Source organism: Pteropus medius, unplaced genomic scaffold, assembly GCF_902729225.1.
Source record: "Pteropus medius unplaced genomic scaffold, Ma_sr-lr_union100, whole genome shotgun sequence".
In the NCBI taxonomy this organism is placed as follows: Eukaryota; Metazoa; Chordata; class Mammalia; order Chiroptera; family Pteropodidae; genus Pteropus; species Pteropus medius.
In genome coordinates, this window is record NW_024344434.1 from 3,980,097 (window position 1) to 4,001,030 (window position 20,934).

The 20,934-nt window shown below is 32.2% G+C and overlaps 1 protein-coding gene across 6 annotated transcripts in view; it reads right to left on the reverse strand.

Annotated features, from left to right (window-relative positions):
- Positions 1-20,934, reverse strand: part of DPP10 (dipeptidyl peptidase like 10) — a 457,935-nt gene that overhangs the window by 117,361 nt on the left and 319,640 nt on the right. For 5 of the 6 annotated variants that reach the window (XM_039872698.1, XM_039872700.1, XM_039872699.1 and 2 more), the window contains 2 exons: positions 11,479-11,531; positions 11,297-11,378 (listed from right to left, as the gene is read on the reverse strand). In XM_039872698.1, the coding sequence (XP_039728632.1) occupies positions 11,297-11,378; positions 11,479-11,531 (135 nt within the window). The remainder of the gene's footprint in view (positions 1-11,296; positions 11,379-11,478; positions 11,532-20,934) is intronic. The other variant, XM_039872702.1, reaches the window with a different exon arrangement.

Genomic DNA, 20,934 nt, shown 5'->3' on the forward strand with positions numbered 1-20,934 from the left:
TTCTTTAGATAAAAGTATGGCAATATTTCTACTCACTCACTAAATTCTAGAGCTGGCCTAAGCTAGAAACTGTCAACATCTAAATATCTTCCATTTCTACAGGCTGGTACAAATTATAGCATCTTTCCTGCACAGCTTCTCTTATTTATTATTTTCTATGCTTGCTATCTACATAGCTCAGTACACAGTTATATATGCTATCAGGACTAGAGAATTTGAGCTCCTGCCTTCAGAAAGTTTATAGCCCAAGGCAGTTAGCAAGGTCAAATCAATACTTATCAAGTGACTCCTAATAAGGCCAATACAAACACATGATAAAAGCAATATGAGTATAACTAATAGTATGCAAGTTGCTCAGTTTTCTCCTTACACTGAAATATGCAACTCTTAACTGCAGAGAAATAATCTAATATAGGTTTATAAAGAAATAGAATTTCATTTATATTTCTTTTGAAAACCTCTAAATTTAGGTAGAAAAGTCATAAATATACTACTTAAATAATTATAAGACACTAAGGGGTTTATGGGAGTGCTTACCTGGTATGTGGGTGATTTTCACACAGCAATGTAAATTAATTTTCTTTTAAATTGTACATCGTAATTGCATATTTTTTCTACACATACACGTACATTGTTATAGTATTTTATTTATATGTAAATGCATTACCTGTCACATTTACATGTGTCATATATTAAATACATACCTGAATATATTGCAAATTTATCAGTCAGATGGTTGAGACATTTTAAGGGTGTTTTTTATGTCTTTTTTTTTTAAACCCAAATGTAATTACTCCATTATGGTTCATCGGTATATCTGGTATAAATATTAAGTAAAGAAATTATAGGAGCTTCTTGATATTGGTTTTCCTAGTGTCAAATTTGAAATGAGACTCATTAGACCTTAGGTGTGCCTAACACCAGAATGTGGTAAGAGGGACTGCTTTTATTTCTTAGAATTAACAACATAAATATTAGATTTTGTTACAGATAACATAAAAAGGTAACCTGTTTACAATTATCTCCACTAATAAAGCTGAATAAGGTAAGAAAAAAAAGTCCAAATGCATTTTTATAGAAACAGTAATTATGACAAACACTTGTGGATGGTAATAGTGTCTTTACTCCCTAGCAGTTTTCCTACACAAGTGTACTAACTAGGAATGAATGCTATGTATACTACAGCAAAGAATTGACTTGAAATAGAAATTGATTCTTAACTGGCCTCTTTATCTACTTCTGTGACACCTCTTATATGCTAGGACTCTAAGTCCAAGACTTTCATCCTAAAATGTATGTGACACCAGCAGTAGGTATGTATGTGTGAGACCACGTGTGTGTAAGAGCATGTGTGGCGTATATGAGCATATGCAAATGCATATCACATATTTTCATGCTTTGCATATTTCTTGAATATATATTAATGATAATTAAAATAACTTTTAGACTAAAATATAAAAAATTAATGGGATGTAAATAAAATTATATTGATTTTTAGTATGAAATATGAGATTTCAATGAGATGTTTGAAAAATCCTACTAAAGTCGCACTGGAAAAGTCAATTAAACTGTTCAAAATTTTTATTAATGCAAACATAAGCAATTACATCAAAAAAACTGAAAATTTCTAGAGACACAGAACCACTGCTAATCAATGTTTTAATGCAATTTTAAAGTAAATCTCTAGTAATAGAAAAAGGGCAGGTGATAGGAAAGCTTGATAATTTTATTTGTGTTTGGAGAATTACCTAAACATTATATTTCTCAAAAATATAGGTAATAAAATGTAGAAAAGTGATTTCTCCAAAACCCTAGATTGTGATAACTACAATCTTGGATATTTTTTAAAGCCTTATGCTATTGGAAGAATGGGTATGGTGATTTTATTTTACTCTGTATAGAATGAAAAATTATTAGCAATATCATAAAAGGAGTATATTTTATGTTAAGTGTTCATATCACATAAAAAATAAAGAGGACATTAGGAAACTTTTGGAGGTAATGGATATGTTTATGGCATTGAATATAGTGATGGTTTCACAGGTGTACACTTATCTCCATTTCATCTCATTTTATACATTAAATATGTACTGTCTTCTGTAAAGAACAGGCCTTGGTATGTATCAATTTTTATTTGTACTCAATAAAGTAGTTTAGAAAAGTAGAAATCTAAAATGATTTTTTTTTGCAAATAGTGTTGACAAACACTTATGTAATATTTGCATAATTTACTTGAATAAATATGATATTTTTTATTGTTGAACTGAAATAAATTTTAGATGAGTTTAAAACTTGATTTATCTCGAATATATTATTTATCAATTCAGTTCTAGATTACAATAATGGCCTCTAAACCTAGTTCTCTGCCTCTGTATGCAATCGCTTATAGTTTATCATGAACTCTTCTATGAGAACTGTCTTTCCATGCATGACTTCTTTTCATATTATGCCAAGCTCAAAATCTTTGATATCCCATTATCTATGAAAACAATAGACAGGCTTTCATTAACTTCTCAGTGCAACCAGATACTTATAAAATCTACATTTTACCTTCTGATAAAATAAGTTTTATAAAGAAACAGGAGGAGGAGGAAAAAGAGAAGGGAAAGACAGAGAGAGGGAAGAGAATGAGAAATTTAGCATATTCTGTATTATATCTGCTCTGGAAATGACTCTAGGTCAGTGGCAATGTAAATAAATAATACAAAATATTAAACAATTAGAGATAAAATAGAAGAATGTAAGAATTCTGAGAAGTAAGAAACTCACTTCACATGTAGAAATATTGGGAACAAATTATCAGAGAAGAAGGAAAGTACTTGACAGAGTTCTATTGAAAAGAAAACAATGACTGGTTATGCAAAGGGAATGACTCTGAGACACAGAGGAGCAGTGTGTCACCCTCTGGAAATTATAGTTTGGTTCAGGTAGAGAAAAATCTGTGCTTATGCTCTGCACTGAAGTGGCAGGAGTCAGATGATGTGTCATTTTAGTCACATCTAGTGTGTTACATTGATGGCATTATGTATCATTTCAGTGGTGTTTCATAATCTTGTGGCGACATTAAGAATCTGCATTTTTAACACATGTATTTGCAGTAGTAGATGGATTAGAGTGACTAGCAATTGGAGAATGGCTATTAGAAAATAAGCTGCTAAAATATTTAGGTTAAAAATGATGAGACTCAATTATGTGGGTTATTATAGGAACAGATAAGTGGGGATCAAATTAATAGCTACAAATTATTGAGCACTTATTGTGCTATGATAGCTAATTTTATGTGTCAGCTTAGGTACAGGTGACTGTTCAAATGTTTGTCTTGTTTTGAAAGTAATTTATAGATGTCATTAATATTTACAATTGGTTGCTTTTAAGTAAAGAATAATATGGGTGGTCCTTATCCAATCAGTTGAAGGTCTTAACAGCAGATTTCTGAAGGATTTCTTTCTTCCTAAAGAACTGTAGCTCAAGATTGCAACCTTAACTCTTATCTGAGTTTCCAGCCTGCCAGATTGCCCCTGAGATTTTCACGAGTCAATTTCTCATAATCCCCTCTCCCCTATCTCCCTCTTCCTCTTTCTCTCTAGAAATACACATATGCATATGCATACACTATTGATTGTGTTTTCTAGAGAATCTTGACTTGTGCTCATGCTCTATCTCATTTAAACCTCAAAAAACTGGGAGTAGTTATGATTTTCTTTCATTTTAATAAGAATAAACCTAAGCTTAGGGTTTTCAACCCTCCCTAAGTCACAGAACAAACAAACAGGAAAGGAATCTGGGCTTAAGGGAGGATTTATGATTCTGGGTATCATGTTGTAATCAGTGAAATGTTCTTCCCTTCTCAAGCTCGAACTTGTTCATCTGATTTTCAGTATACATGGTAGGATTATAAATAAGTATATTTTATTTTTTATACATGAATTTATATGAATTCATATGATTATATGAATTTTCAAGTTGAAATACAATGAGTAATGTTATCTTTTATAAAAAAGTTATTTTTGAAAAAAAAAAACATATCCTCTTAAGCAAGAAGCTTTTCAACTGAATAACATTTTTTCTATTTTAAGACCTGTCATTTTTTTAATAAAATATTTATTACAGCTAAAGCTGCCTTTTCTAAATAATGTATGTCATACTGTGTCACATTTTTTCCCCCACAAAGTTTGCCATGTCCAAATTCCTTTCCCCCATATCAAGAGTTACTGAGAAATTCTGCGTCTTTTGAGTTCTAACTCAGACCTTCTTTACTTATAAATTATGTCAATCTCTTACCTCTTTTCTCTACAGCCAGGGATTTCTTTTGTAGCAAAAAAAATTAGAAACTGAAATTAAGGATGAGAAATTAATTATCCTTAGTTTATAAACACTACAGGACTCTTTGATTTTAATGCGAAACTAATTAAAATATTTCATGACTCATCTCTAATAAAATATTGCTGTTTGCCAATAGTTTAAATATTGACAAAATCTGCCATAGTCATATGAAATGGACCATTAGCTATTTGTGGAGATACTTCCTTTAGTTTATATTGAATTTTATGTTTACATGCACACAAAAGGTAACCTTGACAAATATAGAATTTATCCCAAAGTTTTTCCAAAGGACTTTGGAAAATGCCATTACAAAGAGTTTAGGCTTAATCCTGTACAAAACTAGTGAAACAAAAATTCCTAAAGAAGATAAAATCAAATGATAATTTTAAAAGTTAAATAATAAAAACACCTGGGAAATACTATATGCCAGATACTTTTCAAAGTGCTTTATATTTATACATTAAAAACTAGGATAGTACTATTGGTAAAGTACTGCTATTATCACCATTTTAAAGATAATGAAACTAAGGCACATAGAGATTAGGTAATATCCTCAAGGTCAACAGCTAGTAAGGAATGGACCCAATCACCTGCAAAATGACGCCTATGAGAAGATCTACGTTTTTTATAACCTTTTAGTATTTTTATAATTTTCTCAAATATATTAAAGAATAGGGAATCAATAACAAATAGGAATCATTAAGAAAGTGTACTCAGTTAATACTACTTTCTTGAGGGTATCAAACTACTATTTTGAAATAAGTCTAGGTTCTTTTCAAGCTTGGAGAATAAGAGAGTCATTTAAAATCAATCAAAGTTTTAAAGAATTTCAACAGGATTCTTCAGTGACACTAACATAAATTTATCTGGGGTTTCTGGGTTCTGGAATTTTGCGTGTTTGAAATTTTCCTCTAGCCTAATGAACCAGTTCTCTTGTTGACAGCATCAGAGTGAAACAAGTAGGATGAGAGCACCTGACTGCTTCTTGGTGCCCACTCACCACAGTCTATGAATACACTGATTCATGCCTTCTCCGAATCGAACCTGGCATCTTCATATCTAGCAGCTTCTGCTGCCATCTAGAAACAGTCCTATATAAGTATATCAAATACATTGTTTTAAAATTTCTCTAAATATACACATGATAAAAGTAAATGTACCATATATAATCTATGGTATCTGCATTTTGTTTTCCATTTTAAGTCACTGGCTTGTTTTCTTCATAATTATTAAATCAATTATTCAATCATTTAGCATGGATATGGATAGCAGTGAATACAATTTTCTATAGAATTTCATTGTGAAACATAAAATTGTTTAAGCAGCTTCAGGTACAATGTCTGGCAATTTAGTATATGCTTCTCTCAATATTTTTGGTAAACTTTTGTTTTCTCAATGTCCCTTTAGTCTGAATCCATAAAATCATGTTAAACATGTAGGGAATTAAAGACCTGGGATGACTATTTATTTTACAAGTGATTCTTTTCTATATTATAAGTAGTTTCTTATTTTAATATTACATTTAACACTTAGTTTACATATTTAAGCAACACAACCACCAAAACATAATGAAAGTTGTTTTTAGATGTGAAAAAATACGTTTTTCCTTTTCTGAAATACTCATCTATTGCCCAGCTGACTCTAAAAATATTTCTACATGGCAATTTATGTTTTAAAAAAATGAAGAAAATTTGTCATGGCAATTACTCCTTAACTCTTTTCTACCTTCATGTTCTCCCTTCTCCTTTATCCCAATCAGTCTGAAAATAAAAAATAAAATAAAATAAAATAAAATAAGATAATATTAGTTAAAAAATTAAAATGTATTTAGAATTACATTATATAGAATGTAATATGAATAAGGATGATAAGGCCCTAATTTTACTGTTGATGAAAATAAGTTTCCAAGAAGAAAAATGACTTGGCCAACGACACACAATCAACCACTGGCAGAGACTCTATCTCAAGTATATTCACTCACAGAATATTTCAGTTTCCAGAAGATTTTCCTATAAAAAGAAGCATCATTTATTATTCTACAGCCTTCTTGTGATGTAAAATATCTAATACTACTTCCCTATTTCATTAATCAGATTAAGAAAGTATTTCTTAGATTTATAAAATAGAATAAAAATAATAATAATATGCACCCAATTAAAGAAAATATTTATATTTATCCAATAGTGATCATAATGAAATGTTGGTATAGATATTTCTATCTTAATATGAGGACATTGAGACTCATGGGAAATAAGAAACACATCTCAAGTCAACCAGCTGTTCTTAAAGAAGCAATTCTAACTAAAAAAAAAAAAGAAAAAGTCTAGAGGATTTTAACCTCTGTTAAAAAAAACTCTGTTAAGGGTTAGAGTTAGGGTTGGTCAATTAAAATTATTAATGGTAAACAGAATAAACATACTGATATGGACATCAAGATTTCAATTTACTGTAAAATTTATTTAACATTTTAAAATTCTCACTTTTCTGTACTTCAAATTATATAACAAAAAACTGGTAGGAAATACCCACTATCGCTGGGAAGGAAATAAAAGTCTTAAAAACATAACTGAAAAGAGATCTAATAGGCACCTATAAAACACTGTTCCTATCATATGGAAAACATTTATAAAAGCTGTATTAAGCCATACATCAAATTCTATCACTTTCAAAGTCACTATTATAAAAATTTGTTTCTAAATTCTACAAATTGCTTTAAAACCATTTCCACATTTTTGTAAATTTAAAAACAAACATAAGAATAACCCACATGAAATGTAAACATATGAAAATTTTAAAATATTGAAATTAAATAATATTAAAATATTCTTAGACCTGTTAGATGAAGATTAAGCAAAATTTAGAGAAATTCTATAGTCTTCAGTGTTTATATTACAAAAGAAAAAGAGAACACTAACATTATGATAGAAAAGATCAAATATATTTAAAATTTGGCTTTTTGAAAAAACAAATGTAAAATTTATAAATATAGACCAAAGTTGATCATGGAAAAAGAGAAAACATACTTGTAAATATTAGGACAGAAGAAAAAAATACAACAAATGAACTATTAAAAGAATATTAAGAAGTTATAGAAACATTATGCTAAAAATTAAAAATTTAGTTGATATCAGTTTTTAGAAATGTATAAGTTACCAAAACTAATTCAAAAATAAATGTAAAATGTAATCCTGAACTGCAATAAAATAAATTTTTAAAAATCTTCTCACAAAAAAACCAACACTTTATGTAGATATATCCATAGTGTAACTAGTACAAGATTTTAAAAAAATAGAAAGTATAAAACTTGGGATGGAAGAAACAATAATGTCATTATTAACAAATAATATGATAATCTGAAAAAAACAGGCATTGGTGAGGATATAAAACAAAGGGAATGAACATTTTGTTGCTAGTAAGAGTATAAACACTATTTATTATTTATTTATTTAAATAATATTTTTTATTTTTTGATTATAGTTGGCATACAATATTATATTACTTTCAGATGTACAACATAGAGATTAGACATCTATATAACTCATGAAGTGATCATCACAATAAATCTAGTATCCATCTGGCATAGTACATAGTTATTACAATGTTATTGACTCTATTCCTTATACTATACTTTATATCTCCATATCTATTTTCTAACTCCTATTTTGTACTTCTTAATCCCTTCCCCCTTCTTCACGTACCCCGCACAACCTCCAACCCATCTTGTAATAACTCAAAATGTTCTCTGCATCTATGAGTTTTTCTGTTTTTGTGTTTAATTTGTTCTTCAGATTCCACATGTACATGGAATCATATAGCATTTGTCTTTCTTTATCTGACTTACTCCACTCAGCACAATACCCTCTAGGTCCATCATGAAGTATCTTTTTACATTCCTTTAGTTTTAGTCTGTGTGTCTTTTAATCTGAAGTGAGTCTCTTGTAGGCAGCCCATGTAAGGGTCTTATTTTCTTATCCATTCATCCACCCTATCTTTTTATTAGAGTATTTAATTCTTATTCATTTGAAGTATATGTTGATAGATATGTAGTTATTGCCGTTCTTTATTCATTTTTTTGATACATATGTTTTTCTTCTTCTTAAAGAAGTCCCTCCAACATTTCCTGTAATATTGGCTTGGTGGTGATGAACTCTAGCTTTTCTTTGGGAAGTTCCTTATCTGTTCTTCAATTCTAAATAAAAGTTTTGTTGGGAAGATTAATCTTGGTTTTAGGTCCTGGTTTTTCATCACTTTGAATATTTTGTGCCAAGCCCTTCTGGCCTGCAAAGTTTCTGTTGAGAAATCAGCTGACAGTCTTTCAGAAGCTCCCTTGTAGGTAATTAATTGTATTTATCTTGTTGCTTTTAAGATTCTCTCTTTGTATTTAACCTTTGGCATTTTAATTATGATTTGTCTTGGTGTAGGCTTCTTTGGGTTCATTTTGTTTGGTATTCTCTGTGCTTCCTGTATGTCTATTTCCTTCACCAGCTTAGGGAAGTTTTCAGTCATTATTCCTTGAAATAGGTTTTCAGTTTCTTGCTCTCTCTCTTCATTTTCTGGTATCCTTATGATGTAAATGTTGTTGCACTTGATGTTGTCTCAAATGCCTCTTAAACTAACCTCATTTTTTGGATTCATTTTTCCTGTTGTTGTTCTGATTAGGTGTCCTCTGCTACCTCATCCTCTAAATTGCTAATTTGATCCTCCGCTTCATCCAATCTGTTGATTCCCTCTAATGTACTCTTCATCTCAGCTATTGTATTCTTCATTTCTGACTGGTTCTCTTTTATGTTTTTCATCTCCATTTTTGTATTTTCTATCTCTTTGTTAAAGTTCCCTCTGAATTCATCCACTCTTTCCCTAAGTTCATTGTGCATCCATACAACCAGTGTTTTAAACTCTACATCTGGTAGATTGCTTATCTCCACTTTGTTTAGTTCTTTTTCTGGAGCTTTGCTCTGTTCTTTCATTTGAGACATATTTTTTTGTCTCCTCATTTTGGCTGCCTCCCTGTGTTTGTTTCTATGTATTAAGTAGGGCTCCTCTGTCTCCCAGTCTCCCAGTCTTAGTAGAGTGGCTTTATGTAGGAGGTGTCTTGTGGGGCCCAGTGGTACAGTCTTTCCTGCAGGAGGTACTCAAGTTGAGTCCTTTGTGTGGGTTGTGTGTGCCCTACTGAGGTAGTTGAGTTTTGGTTGCTGTTTGTATTTAGATGGGAGGGATGACCCTTGGCTGATTGGTAGTGAGGACTGACTGGTAAGGGGGTGACTTTATGGAGCAGATTCACTTTAGCAGGGCTCTGGTGCCTGCTCAGTCTGTCCTTTGAGTGTGTCTTCCTCAGATGCAGCCCTAGGTGGTGCTCCGGCTCCATTGCTGGTTGAAGCAGGTCACTGGGTATGCTGGGTCAAGGGCCTCCTGGGAGGGGTTCAGCTATAGGCCAAGTTCATCCACAGCCTATGCACCCCTAGGGCCACCTGGTAAGAGCCACCAAGCAATTGCCTGTGCTGGGCTTATAGGTGCCTTGAAAGATCAAGCCAGAAACCGAGGCTGGCTGCCACTAATGCCGGGCTTGGTGATGCTCAACAAGAGGTACAGGGCATGCTGAGGCCAGATGCTATTTGTTTGGGTTTGGTGAGCCTTTGAGAGATGTTAGGAAATTCCAGCGTGAGTCAAGACAGGCCATTTGTATGGAATAAACCACTGAAAGCAGCTTGGGTGGGCTCGCAAGTTGGGAGGGGCAGAGTCTCAGGGAATCACCTGGGCAGAGTGACCTGTGTTATCCAGCTTGATGGAGACCCAGATATGGCAGCTGCCTACATCTACACTCTGGGAGGAGGGAGTGCTCAATTAAGGAACTACAGATACTATCAGCACTTCTGTCTGGGAGAAAGCAGCCCCTCCAGCCCTCTTCCTGACACCTGACAATTCGGTGTCTCCCTGTTTATCCCTGGCATTTCTCATGCAGCTGCCCTAGCACTGGAGCTCAGAGTGAGAGTCTGTCAGTAAGTCTAGGTGCAGACCCTGTAAGAAGAACGTCTTCAACTCCTGCAGCCCTTCGTCTCACTCAGCCACAACTTCCGCTGTTTTTTCACACTGGAACTCTAGGATGGGGAGCCCAGTGTGGGGTTGGGACCCCTCGCTCCTCAAGGAGGGGAGAGGGCTCTGCAGCCAAGATAACCTTCCCAATTCTCTACTGTCACACACAGTTATGGGACTGATCATTTCATGCCTTTGCCCCTCCTACCATCCTTGAGGTGACCTCTTTTGTATGTCCCCAGTTGTATGACTTCTGTTCATCCAGACCTCAAGTGACTCCTTGTAATGGTTGCTCTGTAGTTTCATTATAGTTTTGATGTGGTCATGTGAGGAGGAGTGCACAGCATCTATGCAATCTTGGCCGTCTCTCCAACACCCACATAATTTAGTAATCAATTTGGCCACGTTTAGTACATTTGAGGATGCATATGCCATATAGGCAAACAATACTGCTTATCGAGCAGTATTCTCTCGATGTCTTTCTATAGGTACCATGAGATATACACAAGAATATAGTGTTGCTCAAATTGTTTTATACATCAATAATTCTTTTTTTGAGTTTGTGATAATTCCAAAATATGATACAAAAATTCTTTACTAAAAGAGTATTGTCAAGAGTAGACTTCTGTCTTAAATTTTTACCTGAACAGTGCTTTAAAAATAAATAAAATTAACAACATTATATAATAGAAATGTCGCAGCACTAAGCCCTAGTATGATTGAATCTCTTCTAGGTTTCATTATTAATTAGCAGCTTAATCATACACTACTCTATTTCATATTTCTTTTGTAATTATTTGATAAAAATACTAGTATTATTTGATATATACTTAAATTAGAATACTAAGTACAATAAGACAATTTTTATGAGGAAGTGGTTACTGAAACATTTTCCACGGGACATGGCTGAGAGTACTTTATGCACACCAATGCCTGTACTTACCAGCTGCTGCCCTTGGACACCCCAGGCCGCATACTGCAAGATGGAGTCCTCTACTTCTGGAGGATTTAACTCCCAAACTTCCCTTGAAAAAAGGTAAATATTTTTACATGAACAAATTGACATCTATACCAACCATCTAGTTGGACAATTGCACAAGAAAACCAGAAAATCAAAGAACTTACCTAGTGTGTATGTTGTAAATCACATATGAAGCAGTATATGAATAATGAAAAATCTGAAATTAAAAAAAAAAGGTTATTGACCATAATATGAAATAAAGTCTCTATCTAATGTTTATATATGTTCTTATTAAAGTCCAAGAAATTCAAGAATTAGTTTTAGAGAAATCAAAGTGTGAAATATTCTAGTTTCGGAATTTATTACCTTCTCTGAGGTAATAAATTTACTACAATAGCTTCGAACTCTTTTGACCATCAATCATGTCCATTATTCAGTCTACTCTATACTTAGTATGATTGTGATTGTAATGCTACTTTGTTCAAAGTATTGAATAATTCCTCATTGCCTATAAAGTTCAACCTGTTTCAATGATGTTCAAGAATTTGGGTATTTAGGGTTCTGCCTGCTTTTCCATCCTTATCATCCACTAAATCCCTTTACTTAGTCTATCCTTCAATAGCATTAGACAAATTCCCCCCTGCATATCTTGAACTTTAATTGATTTTTTTTCTAGGACATCCTTCCTCCTTCCCTAACTTTGGAGGATATTTTCCATTCTTGTAATACAGCCTACGCTTAGAGCTTATATTGATCTCCTCAATTGAAATCCATTTCTCACAATTTACTCTGAGTCTTAGGACACTTCTCATCCTATAGTGTAAACTATATTACTATTTTAAGTACATGTCTCCTTTTCCCACGAGAATGTTTTCAGGTCTGTTTATGTATTATCTCTGCATCCTCCACATTACCTAATACAGTGCCATGTTTGTATGCTATATGCAATTGATATTTATTGAATAATGATTCTGATGAAGAAAAACTCATATATCTTGAGTCTTTATTGGTGGAAACAAGGTGGGATACCACCACCCTCCTACTCCTTCATAGTAATAGTTTGAAATCATATATTAAATAGTTAATTGCAAGTATATAATCTTCAAGAGATTTTATTTTATTTTTAAAAATTTTTAAAAATATGGTTATATATTTATGTAATTTATAAAGTGATCCCCCTGATTACTCTAGCACCCATTTGGCACTACATATAGCCATTATAATAATATTTACTATATTCCCTATGCTGTACTCTACATCCCCATGGCTGTTTTGTAGCTACTAATTTGAACTTCTCCATCTCTTCACCTTTTACACCTAGCTTCTCCAAACCCCATGCCCTCTGGTGATCACTAGTTTGCTCTTTGTATTTGTGTCTGTTTTAATTTAGTTTGTTTTTTTCTTTTGTTCTTTAGATTGCACATATAAGAGAAATCATATGGTATTTATCTATCTTTCTCTGTCTAACCTATTTCATTTAGCATAACACCCTATAGGGTGTTATGCTAAATGAAATAGTTTACACTAAATGAATATAGTTTACACTATAGGACATTTGATGGACATTTAGATTGCTTCCATATCTTAGCTATTGTGAATAGTGATGCTGTGAACATAGGGGTGCACAGATCTTTATGAACTTGTGTTGCTTTTGTTTGGAGAAATAACCAGAAATGCAATTGCTGGGTCAAAAAATAGTTCTATTTTTAATTTTTTGAGAAACCCCCAAATTGTTTTCCGTAGTGGTTGTACTAACTTGCACTCCTACCAACAGCATGTGAGAGTTCTCTTTTCTCCACATTCTCGCCAACACTTGTTTTTTGATTTATTGATGATAGCCAATCGGACAGGTGTGAGGTGATATCACATGGTGGTTTTAATTTGCATTTCTCTAATAATTAGTGACCTTGAAAATCTTTTCATATGTCTATTGGCCATCTGTATGTCTTCTTTGAAGAAACGTCTATTCAGATCCTCCGCTCATCTTTTAATTGGATTGTTTGTTTTTTGTTGTTGAGTTGTATGAGTTCTTTATAAATTTTGGATATTAATCCTTTGTCAGATGTACCCTAGGCAAATATATTCTTCCAATCAGTAGGTTTTCTTTTCATTTAGTGGATGGTTTCCTTTGTTGTGCAAAAGCTTTTTAGTTTGATGTAGTTTGTTTATTTCTTTTTCTTTTGTTTCCCTTGTCCTAAGAGATGTATCAGAAAAAAATTACTAATAGTTTACTGCGTATGTTTTCTTCTAGAAATTTTATAGTTTTGGGTCTTACATTTAAATCTTTGACCCATTTTCAGTTTATTCTTATGTATGGTGTAAGAAGATGGTGCAGTTTCATTTTTTTTGCATGTATCTGTCCTGTTTTTCCAACATCATTTGTTGAAGAGATAATCATCAAGATATTTTAGTACCATCTTATAAAGAATCCCGTTTCTCTTCATAAGGAACCTTCCCAAGGATCACAACGCCCATGATGGGGTAACACTAAATCCCAAAGATAGAACCATAGTGGATAATGCAAAAATATCTCTACATTTTGGTTATTATTAATTAGAGGTGATGAAATAGAATACAGAGTAAATGAGAAAAATTGCAAAAGATGGGTTAGGGAAAGAGATGATAAATATGTTATATTTCAGTGGAAATTATTTTTCTATAAGCTATCTAGGTCTATTGAAGGAATTGTTTCTCTATCTGGCTATATTAATTTATGTTATTATTTTCAGGATTAACAGAATTTATATCTATATTTCTATTTTCAGCATGCATTTATAAAAAGCCTTTTTTTATTCCTATAGTGCATATACATTGTACAAATATACACGGCCAATTAAAACTCTCTAGAAGTCAAACTGTTATTTCTTCTTACTGCAATAATAGCTTCAATTACATACGATTGGCCACATATTTGGTAAAACAATACTAGTGTTCTCTCTTTGCATTGCAATTACAATTCTTTCCTCATTTGTTATAATACTGTGTTTTATAGTGAAGCTTTATTACTTTTAGAATAACTATTAAATCTGAGATTGCTTTCACTATAGAGTTGTAGAAGCAAAAATAATTTTTCCTGATGTCTATTTTAACATTCACATTGTATTCTATACAATTCCATATTGAATACAAATGTTAAACCTTGAATTCACTATGTTTGCTGACAGAGGTAAGAAATGTGACCACCTCTATAAACATTTTTATTTCATCTCAAAAACTTCTGTTGCCAAAGCAAATTGCCAAGTTAGCACTCGATCTTCAAAGCAGACAAATGTGTAAAAGATATTATGAGTAAAAGACTATACATCCCATCTGTTAATCATCTAACACACTGTACCTGAATTCTAGGCTCCCATCCATCTTGAGGGAAAGAGTTCCTCTTTTAATCAAAGCAAGCCAAAACAATCACTGAGACAAAACTGGTTGTACTCATTGAGTTTTGGTCTCCTTCTACAATATTTGTTATAGAGGTTACTGGCTCTCCTCAATTCATGAATACAAAGGACGTAAATGTCTTCCAAATTATGCGATTTGGAGAGGGAGATACATAAATCCATTTTCTGTTTTGTAGTTCTTAGCTTGATACAACATTTGTCTCTCTCAGCTGGTATGTTGAGGTGGAAGACAATAATAAAGAAGTTACCTTGATTTGTCTGCAAACCCACAGCATGTTCAAGTAATACATTTCAGGGTTTCAGTTTTATTTATAGGTGTCCTACAAAATCAGCAGTTTGCCATCTACAGATAACTAGCCTTTTGCTCTTAACTTAGAGCTCTTTCCTCTAAATACACTGTCTTTGATGTGTGTGTGTGTGTGTGTGTGTGTGTGTGTGTGTGTGTGTGTGTACTCTCAGAAGATTGGAAATACTTCTTGTTTTATAACTTTCCATAATTAAAATAACATTCTATGTCTACAACAGAATATAAAAAGTATGAGATAGGAGGAATCTTAAACAGGGTTAGAGGTAGTTTTCTTTTGGTTTATTTGAGTGCATAAATTTGCAAATTTAAATGGGGGCTTTTTCAATGAAAATTGAGTTTAGCTTTAGTGAACATCTGTACTAAAGCACACTGGTCTAAACTCACTCTGTGTCAATTTGCATCTCTCTCTCCTCTCCTCACTCTCTCATTCTTTAATTCTCACTCCCTCTCCCCTTTGGAATGCATTTCCATTCTTTTCTGGCATCCTTCATTTTTTCTTATCCTAGGTTCCTCTGCTACATTGGCTAGGTAGGTCTTGTTTCATGGTGCGAGTATAAAATTGAAGTCACTAAAGGTTAGAAATAGTCTTTTTCTTGTAATGAGTGGCTGCTGCATTATAAGAGCCAAACTAAGCATCTGATGAGATCCTTGGGGACAAAGGCATTTCACAGTCAAAAATCACATATTCGTCCCATCTCTGCAAATGATATTCCACTGCTTGTTACAGAATGTGAGTAGTTACAGCAGAGGTGGTGGGAGTAGGGGAAAACTAATACGTAATATGTAAAATCTTAATCAAAGCCTCCTCTTGGAAGTTGAACTTGAGATGTACACACATTTAATCTCATGATGCCAAAAGGTATTTTGGGGGCGGTATAGAAAGCATCATAAAATCCTGCAAAGCCATCTGATCCCCATCGTCTCTACATTACTTTGGAGCCCCAAGAGGAGGATGATTACTAAATGATTATTACTGAGTAGTATAATCAGTTCTCATTATTTGCTGTAGTTATGTTCTATAAGTAATTGTATACACTGAGTTGGCAATATTGTATGAGGGCCCCTAGGAGGGATACAGGATTAGGTTCTTGTGAGCCTCTGGTCACAACATTTCCATCAACAAATCAATACATTGCCTTATTTCTTATGTTTCTTTTTGAAGTCACTGTATCTGATATTTAATATTGTTAATTCATTAGTATTTTACTCATGGCCAAAAGCATTATAATTCATGCCAGAGCAAAGCTTATCTAACACTAGTACTTTCTCTGTGTAATGCATCACAGTCTTCTTGCTCCTAGGAACACTAGACAACACTTCAGCGCTACTCTTGAGAGTTATCTTAAATAGTAAAACCATCAAAAAAGCACCAACATGCAAGAAAACAAAATGATTACGAAAAAGACATTAATTTACAGAATGAAAACCTGAAACAAGAAAGCAGAATGTGGCCTAGTATGATCTCAGCTGGGAAAGTGTGTACCATGCAACTCAAATGTTCAGCAGTTCTGCACATGTCTATGTATGACTGAGAAAGCACAATGAGTATTGATTTTGAGGTTACAAATAAATTTTAGAAAGCAGGCAAATTTGCGAATTCAGAATCTACAAATAATGAAGTTCGACTATAGTAGTAATATAGACCAAACCTGAAATGTTACCGGAAAAAGAAAAAGCAGTCATATTAAGGCCTGCCAGAACTTGAACACAAATGTAGAAGATAAACAGAATGGTGGAATACATGCTCTGTAGATGCAAACTAGCTGTATTCATTTATTTATCAAATGTTTGTTAAGCAACTTGTTTGATACAGTCACTGCACTAAGTATATGAAAAAGTGGTAAAAATAAAATTATTTTTTAAATAGAATAAAATACAACAGTATCAGTTAATTTTTATTCTTATCTGTCATTTTATAAACATTTATGGAATACTAATTATGTGCAAGTTCATAAGTTAAGTACCTTCCCAAATGAAAGACCATAATAAACATGAGCCCTGTCCCCAAGGAGCTCTGATACAGTCAGGATGACAAGGTTAAGAAACATTACATTATTACAGGGCACTCCATTGTAGGTCATGGCTAAATCAGGACTCAGAGATTATAAATTTATAGGCTTTTCTATCATAGAGAAGAGTTGAATTAGGCATTAATGGGACAAATATAGCTGAGAAAAATGCAGCAAATGTATAAAATTTAAGGTAAGCTTATATATAACAATTTTTGAATTGAACATTATATACCAAACTCTTCTGAGTACTTTACATATATTATGTCATTTATTATTTAAAGCAACTTCAAGAAGTAGATGCTATCATTCATAATTCAAATGATAGGCTCTGGTAGCAATGGAAATTTAAGTAGGAGACAGAAACACAATTTGAGCCCATCTTTGTCTGAATACAACTCATGCTGTTACTTTATCTCTCTGTATTCTCTCAGGGAGCTAGGACAGGAAGCATGGCTCCAGCTTTGCAAAAGATTCTTTTCTGAAAGACTTATTAACCTACCATCCAAAGATTTATTGACAGGAGTAGGTGTGAATTAATTGTGATTACCACAGTTAAGAGAGATTTCATTTTGGAAAGATGATCTAATATATTAGATTAAAAATGTAAATCTTCCCCATTAGCTGTTTTTCACAATTGTTTCTTGGAATATCGGTTATTACCTAAGACATCTATGGGAATTCATGTCAAGAAGAGTTACACTTACAAGAAAAAAGAACTGGCTGCTTTAGTAATTTATGCTTAAACTAGAGGTTTATATGTTTGAATGCCAAGCCTTATTTTGCACTGCAGTTAAACTCCCGAACTGGTATAAACGGTATGTATTTTCATGGCCTGGAGAATATTTAAAGTAGGATTATGGATTTGCCATTGACCCCAACAGTTGGAAAAACTAATCTATGAGAAAGCAAAACTAAGTAAAAAGTATTTATGAAAGAATGCCACGGAGAGAAAGACAAGAGAGGCAAAAGAGTGTTTGTTTCTTTTGGAAGTAAGATGCACAATTTCATTCTAGAATAATGGAATACCTTTTAAAATGAGTGACTAGTGATTCTGATGTTAAAAAAAAATCTTTATTATGTAGTGAAGAACTAGATTATCAGGTAGGGTACTCTAATGTACTACATACTATTCACTAAATTATAGGCTGCAGCTCTACAATTTAAGTATTTTATATAAAAAAGAAGGCTTTGTGAACACTGTGAACAAATATTGGTTGAAAGGGAAAATAAATATGGAAGGGAATTAAAGGTATAATTAATATTTGTCAGTATTTTCATCAATTTCATTTGTTTTCTCCCTTAACGCTCATTATGAATTTTAAGATATTTTCCATCTAGGATACACAACTGGTAAAGCTAGGATTGGAACCAAGATCTTACAGATATCAAACATGCAAGTATTGTTTTAATGTGTTACCACGTAAAAGAACCACATAGGGTTCTTTCATTGCATGACTATTATGGTAAGTGGCAGACATAGTAAAATACTCAAAATGGGGAGACTAAATATAAATTTTGTTGAAGAAGATAAAGTTGAGGTGTTGCTTAAATTAGACTCTATTTATACCAAAATCTATTAAAAAAATTATCTTCTTGCTAATTTAAAAAAAAAAAATTGATGATCTGTCACAAAACCAATATATTCTGTTAGCCTATAGGCATCATGATGGCATCACTATACGGAACATAGTAAAGTTATATTTTTACTTTTTCTTGCTTTATTTGGGTCTGGTAAGCCTATCAATTGAAAAAAAAATAGGATATTGGTTTGGTTATTTTAGCATTCATAGTTTATAGCATATCACTCTGAAATAAAACATAATACTGTCAGCATACTACGAAAACAGGCAACTTAAAAAGAGATTGCATGAGATAAACATGTTTTCATTTAATATATTTATTTTATTTAAGAAAATGGATGGCCGATGACTCCAGTCCTAAAAGCAGACAGCTCACCAAAAATTATCTAGGCATCATTTTTTTGTGTAGGACTATTGTGTCCAAGATATAATCTAAATATCCTGCATATTAACAATAGCATGAGAAGAATATACTTCATGATATAACAGGAGATTTTTCAGTGAGCAGAATAAAACATTTTCTGTTATAATCCTTGTTAGATAAATGAATGATCCTCATAGACAAAACTCCTTCAAGTTGTTCTTAGAATTCAGGATTATCTATAATGCAAAATTCCACTTCAAAGATACTCCATGGCATTAGTTTTTCAATTACTAATATTTAACATGTAACTTTAACCATAATATACAGCGATTGAAGTACCAAACTCATTGACAATGCCACTCTTTGTAAAAAATATTTTCATGTACAAGACTTTTTTGCATTAATTAATGCAAATGAGCTACTTTCACACTAATTGGCATTAAACTATTTTCTATGTACCATTATTGAAAATATTCTGTTTGATAATGTGAATAGCATTTAAAGGTCTATTGCTATACCAGTGGTGCAAGAAGGTTGTCAGTTTCCACTGATAAAATTAAACATCGTCTAACTACCTACAAACTATTTTTCTCTCTTGCATGTCAATGCAGAAATAAATATATTGCAAAAGGACAGAATGATAGACAAACTTTCAACCTTATCTTTAGTGCTAGAACTAGAAAGGCAAGGATGAAGATAACTGCTTCCACACAAAGGTATTCACAAGCCCCCGTTAACAGAGCCGAGTATGTTCCTTAAGAAAATGGTTATTTCATTCCACATCAACTGGTGAAAAGGTTCTTTCTTCATTTCAATGGAATTAAGTCTTAGCTTGTGTTTTCTCCAGGACGTTATTTCAAATTTTAATTTACTCACCAGAAAAATGGAAAAGAAAATATTTTCAAATGTTTTGTTATAAAGGTTAAAGGACAAATTATATGGAAATTATTTAATTATTACATAAAGCTAGACCAAAAGAATAGAACCAGAAAAACAAAATTATTTCAATGGCAACTTGTTAATTACTCTAATACAAATTGAGCAGGGAAAAAAAACCTTAAAATTAATTGTATGAAATTTGTATTACCCACTTTTTACAATACCATTATTCCCATAGATAATTAAGACTCACCTATATTGAATAATTTTTTTAATATTGGAAAAATATAATAAATATAATTTTCAAGAATGTATGATAATTTATGTGACTACTTACATATTAATAGCTATTTAGGTTGATCATATTTTTTATGTAATATATAAAATGCTGAGATTATTTTCATTGCATATTTATGCATATCTTTAGAATATATATTCCCAGAAGTAAAATTTGTAGGTCAGAAGATATGCACATTCTATATTTTGATTCATATTACCAAATAATTTTGTAAAAATGTTAAAAACATTTACACTGCTGTGTGCTACACAAGTATATTTTTTTCTTTAATGTCAAAAACAATATTATTTACTGTGCTGATTTGAATTATTTGAATGGGAAAAACAAAAACAGATCTCATTATTTAGACTTACAGTTTAATTGTGATTAAGCTTAAATATCTTGTCATAAGCTTTTAATGCTTAGTATTTCTTCATTTGTGTCTTATCTATTAAAGTGTTCTCTATGGGGTTATTTATCTTTTTCTTGCTGATCTCTAAGCTATTTTTATATTATGAATTGTTACCTTGTTTACATAAATGAAACAAGTATTTTACCCAATTAATGCTTGCCTTTTCACCTTGTGTGTGTGTGTTCTACAAATAAATTTTAAAACTTTATATGATTATTTCTAAAAGTTATTTCCTATTTCAGATCTAGTAGCATATCAAGAAAAGCTTTAGTAATAACATTATAAACTTAAAACAGTAATTTCTTCTAATGCTTTTAAAATCCATGATCTCTTGAGTTCACCTAAAATTATGTTTTTTTAAAGTATAAATTCAGTTTTGTTTTGTTTTTTTATTTCC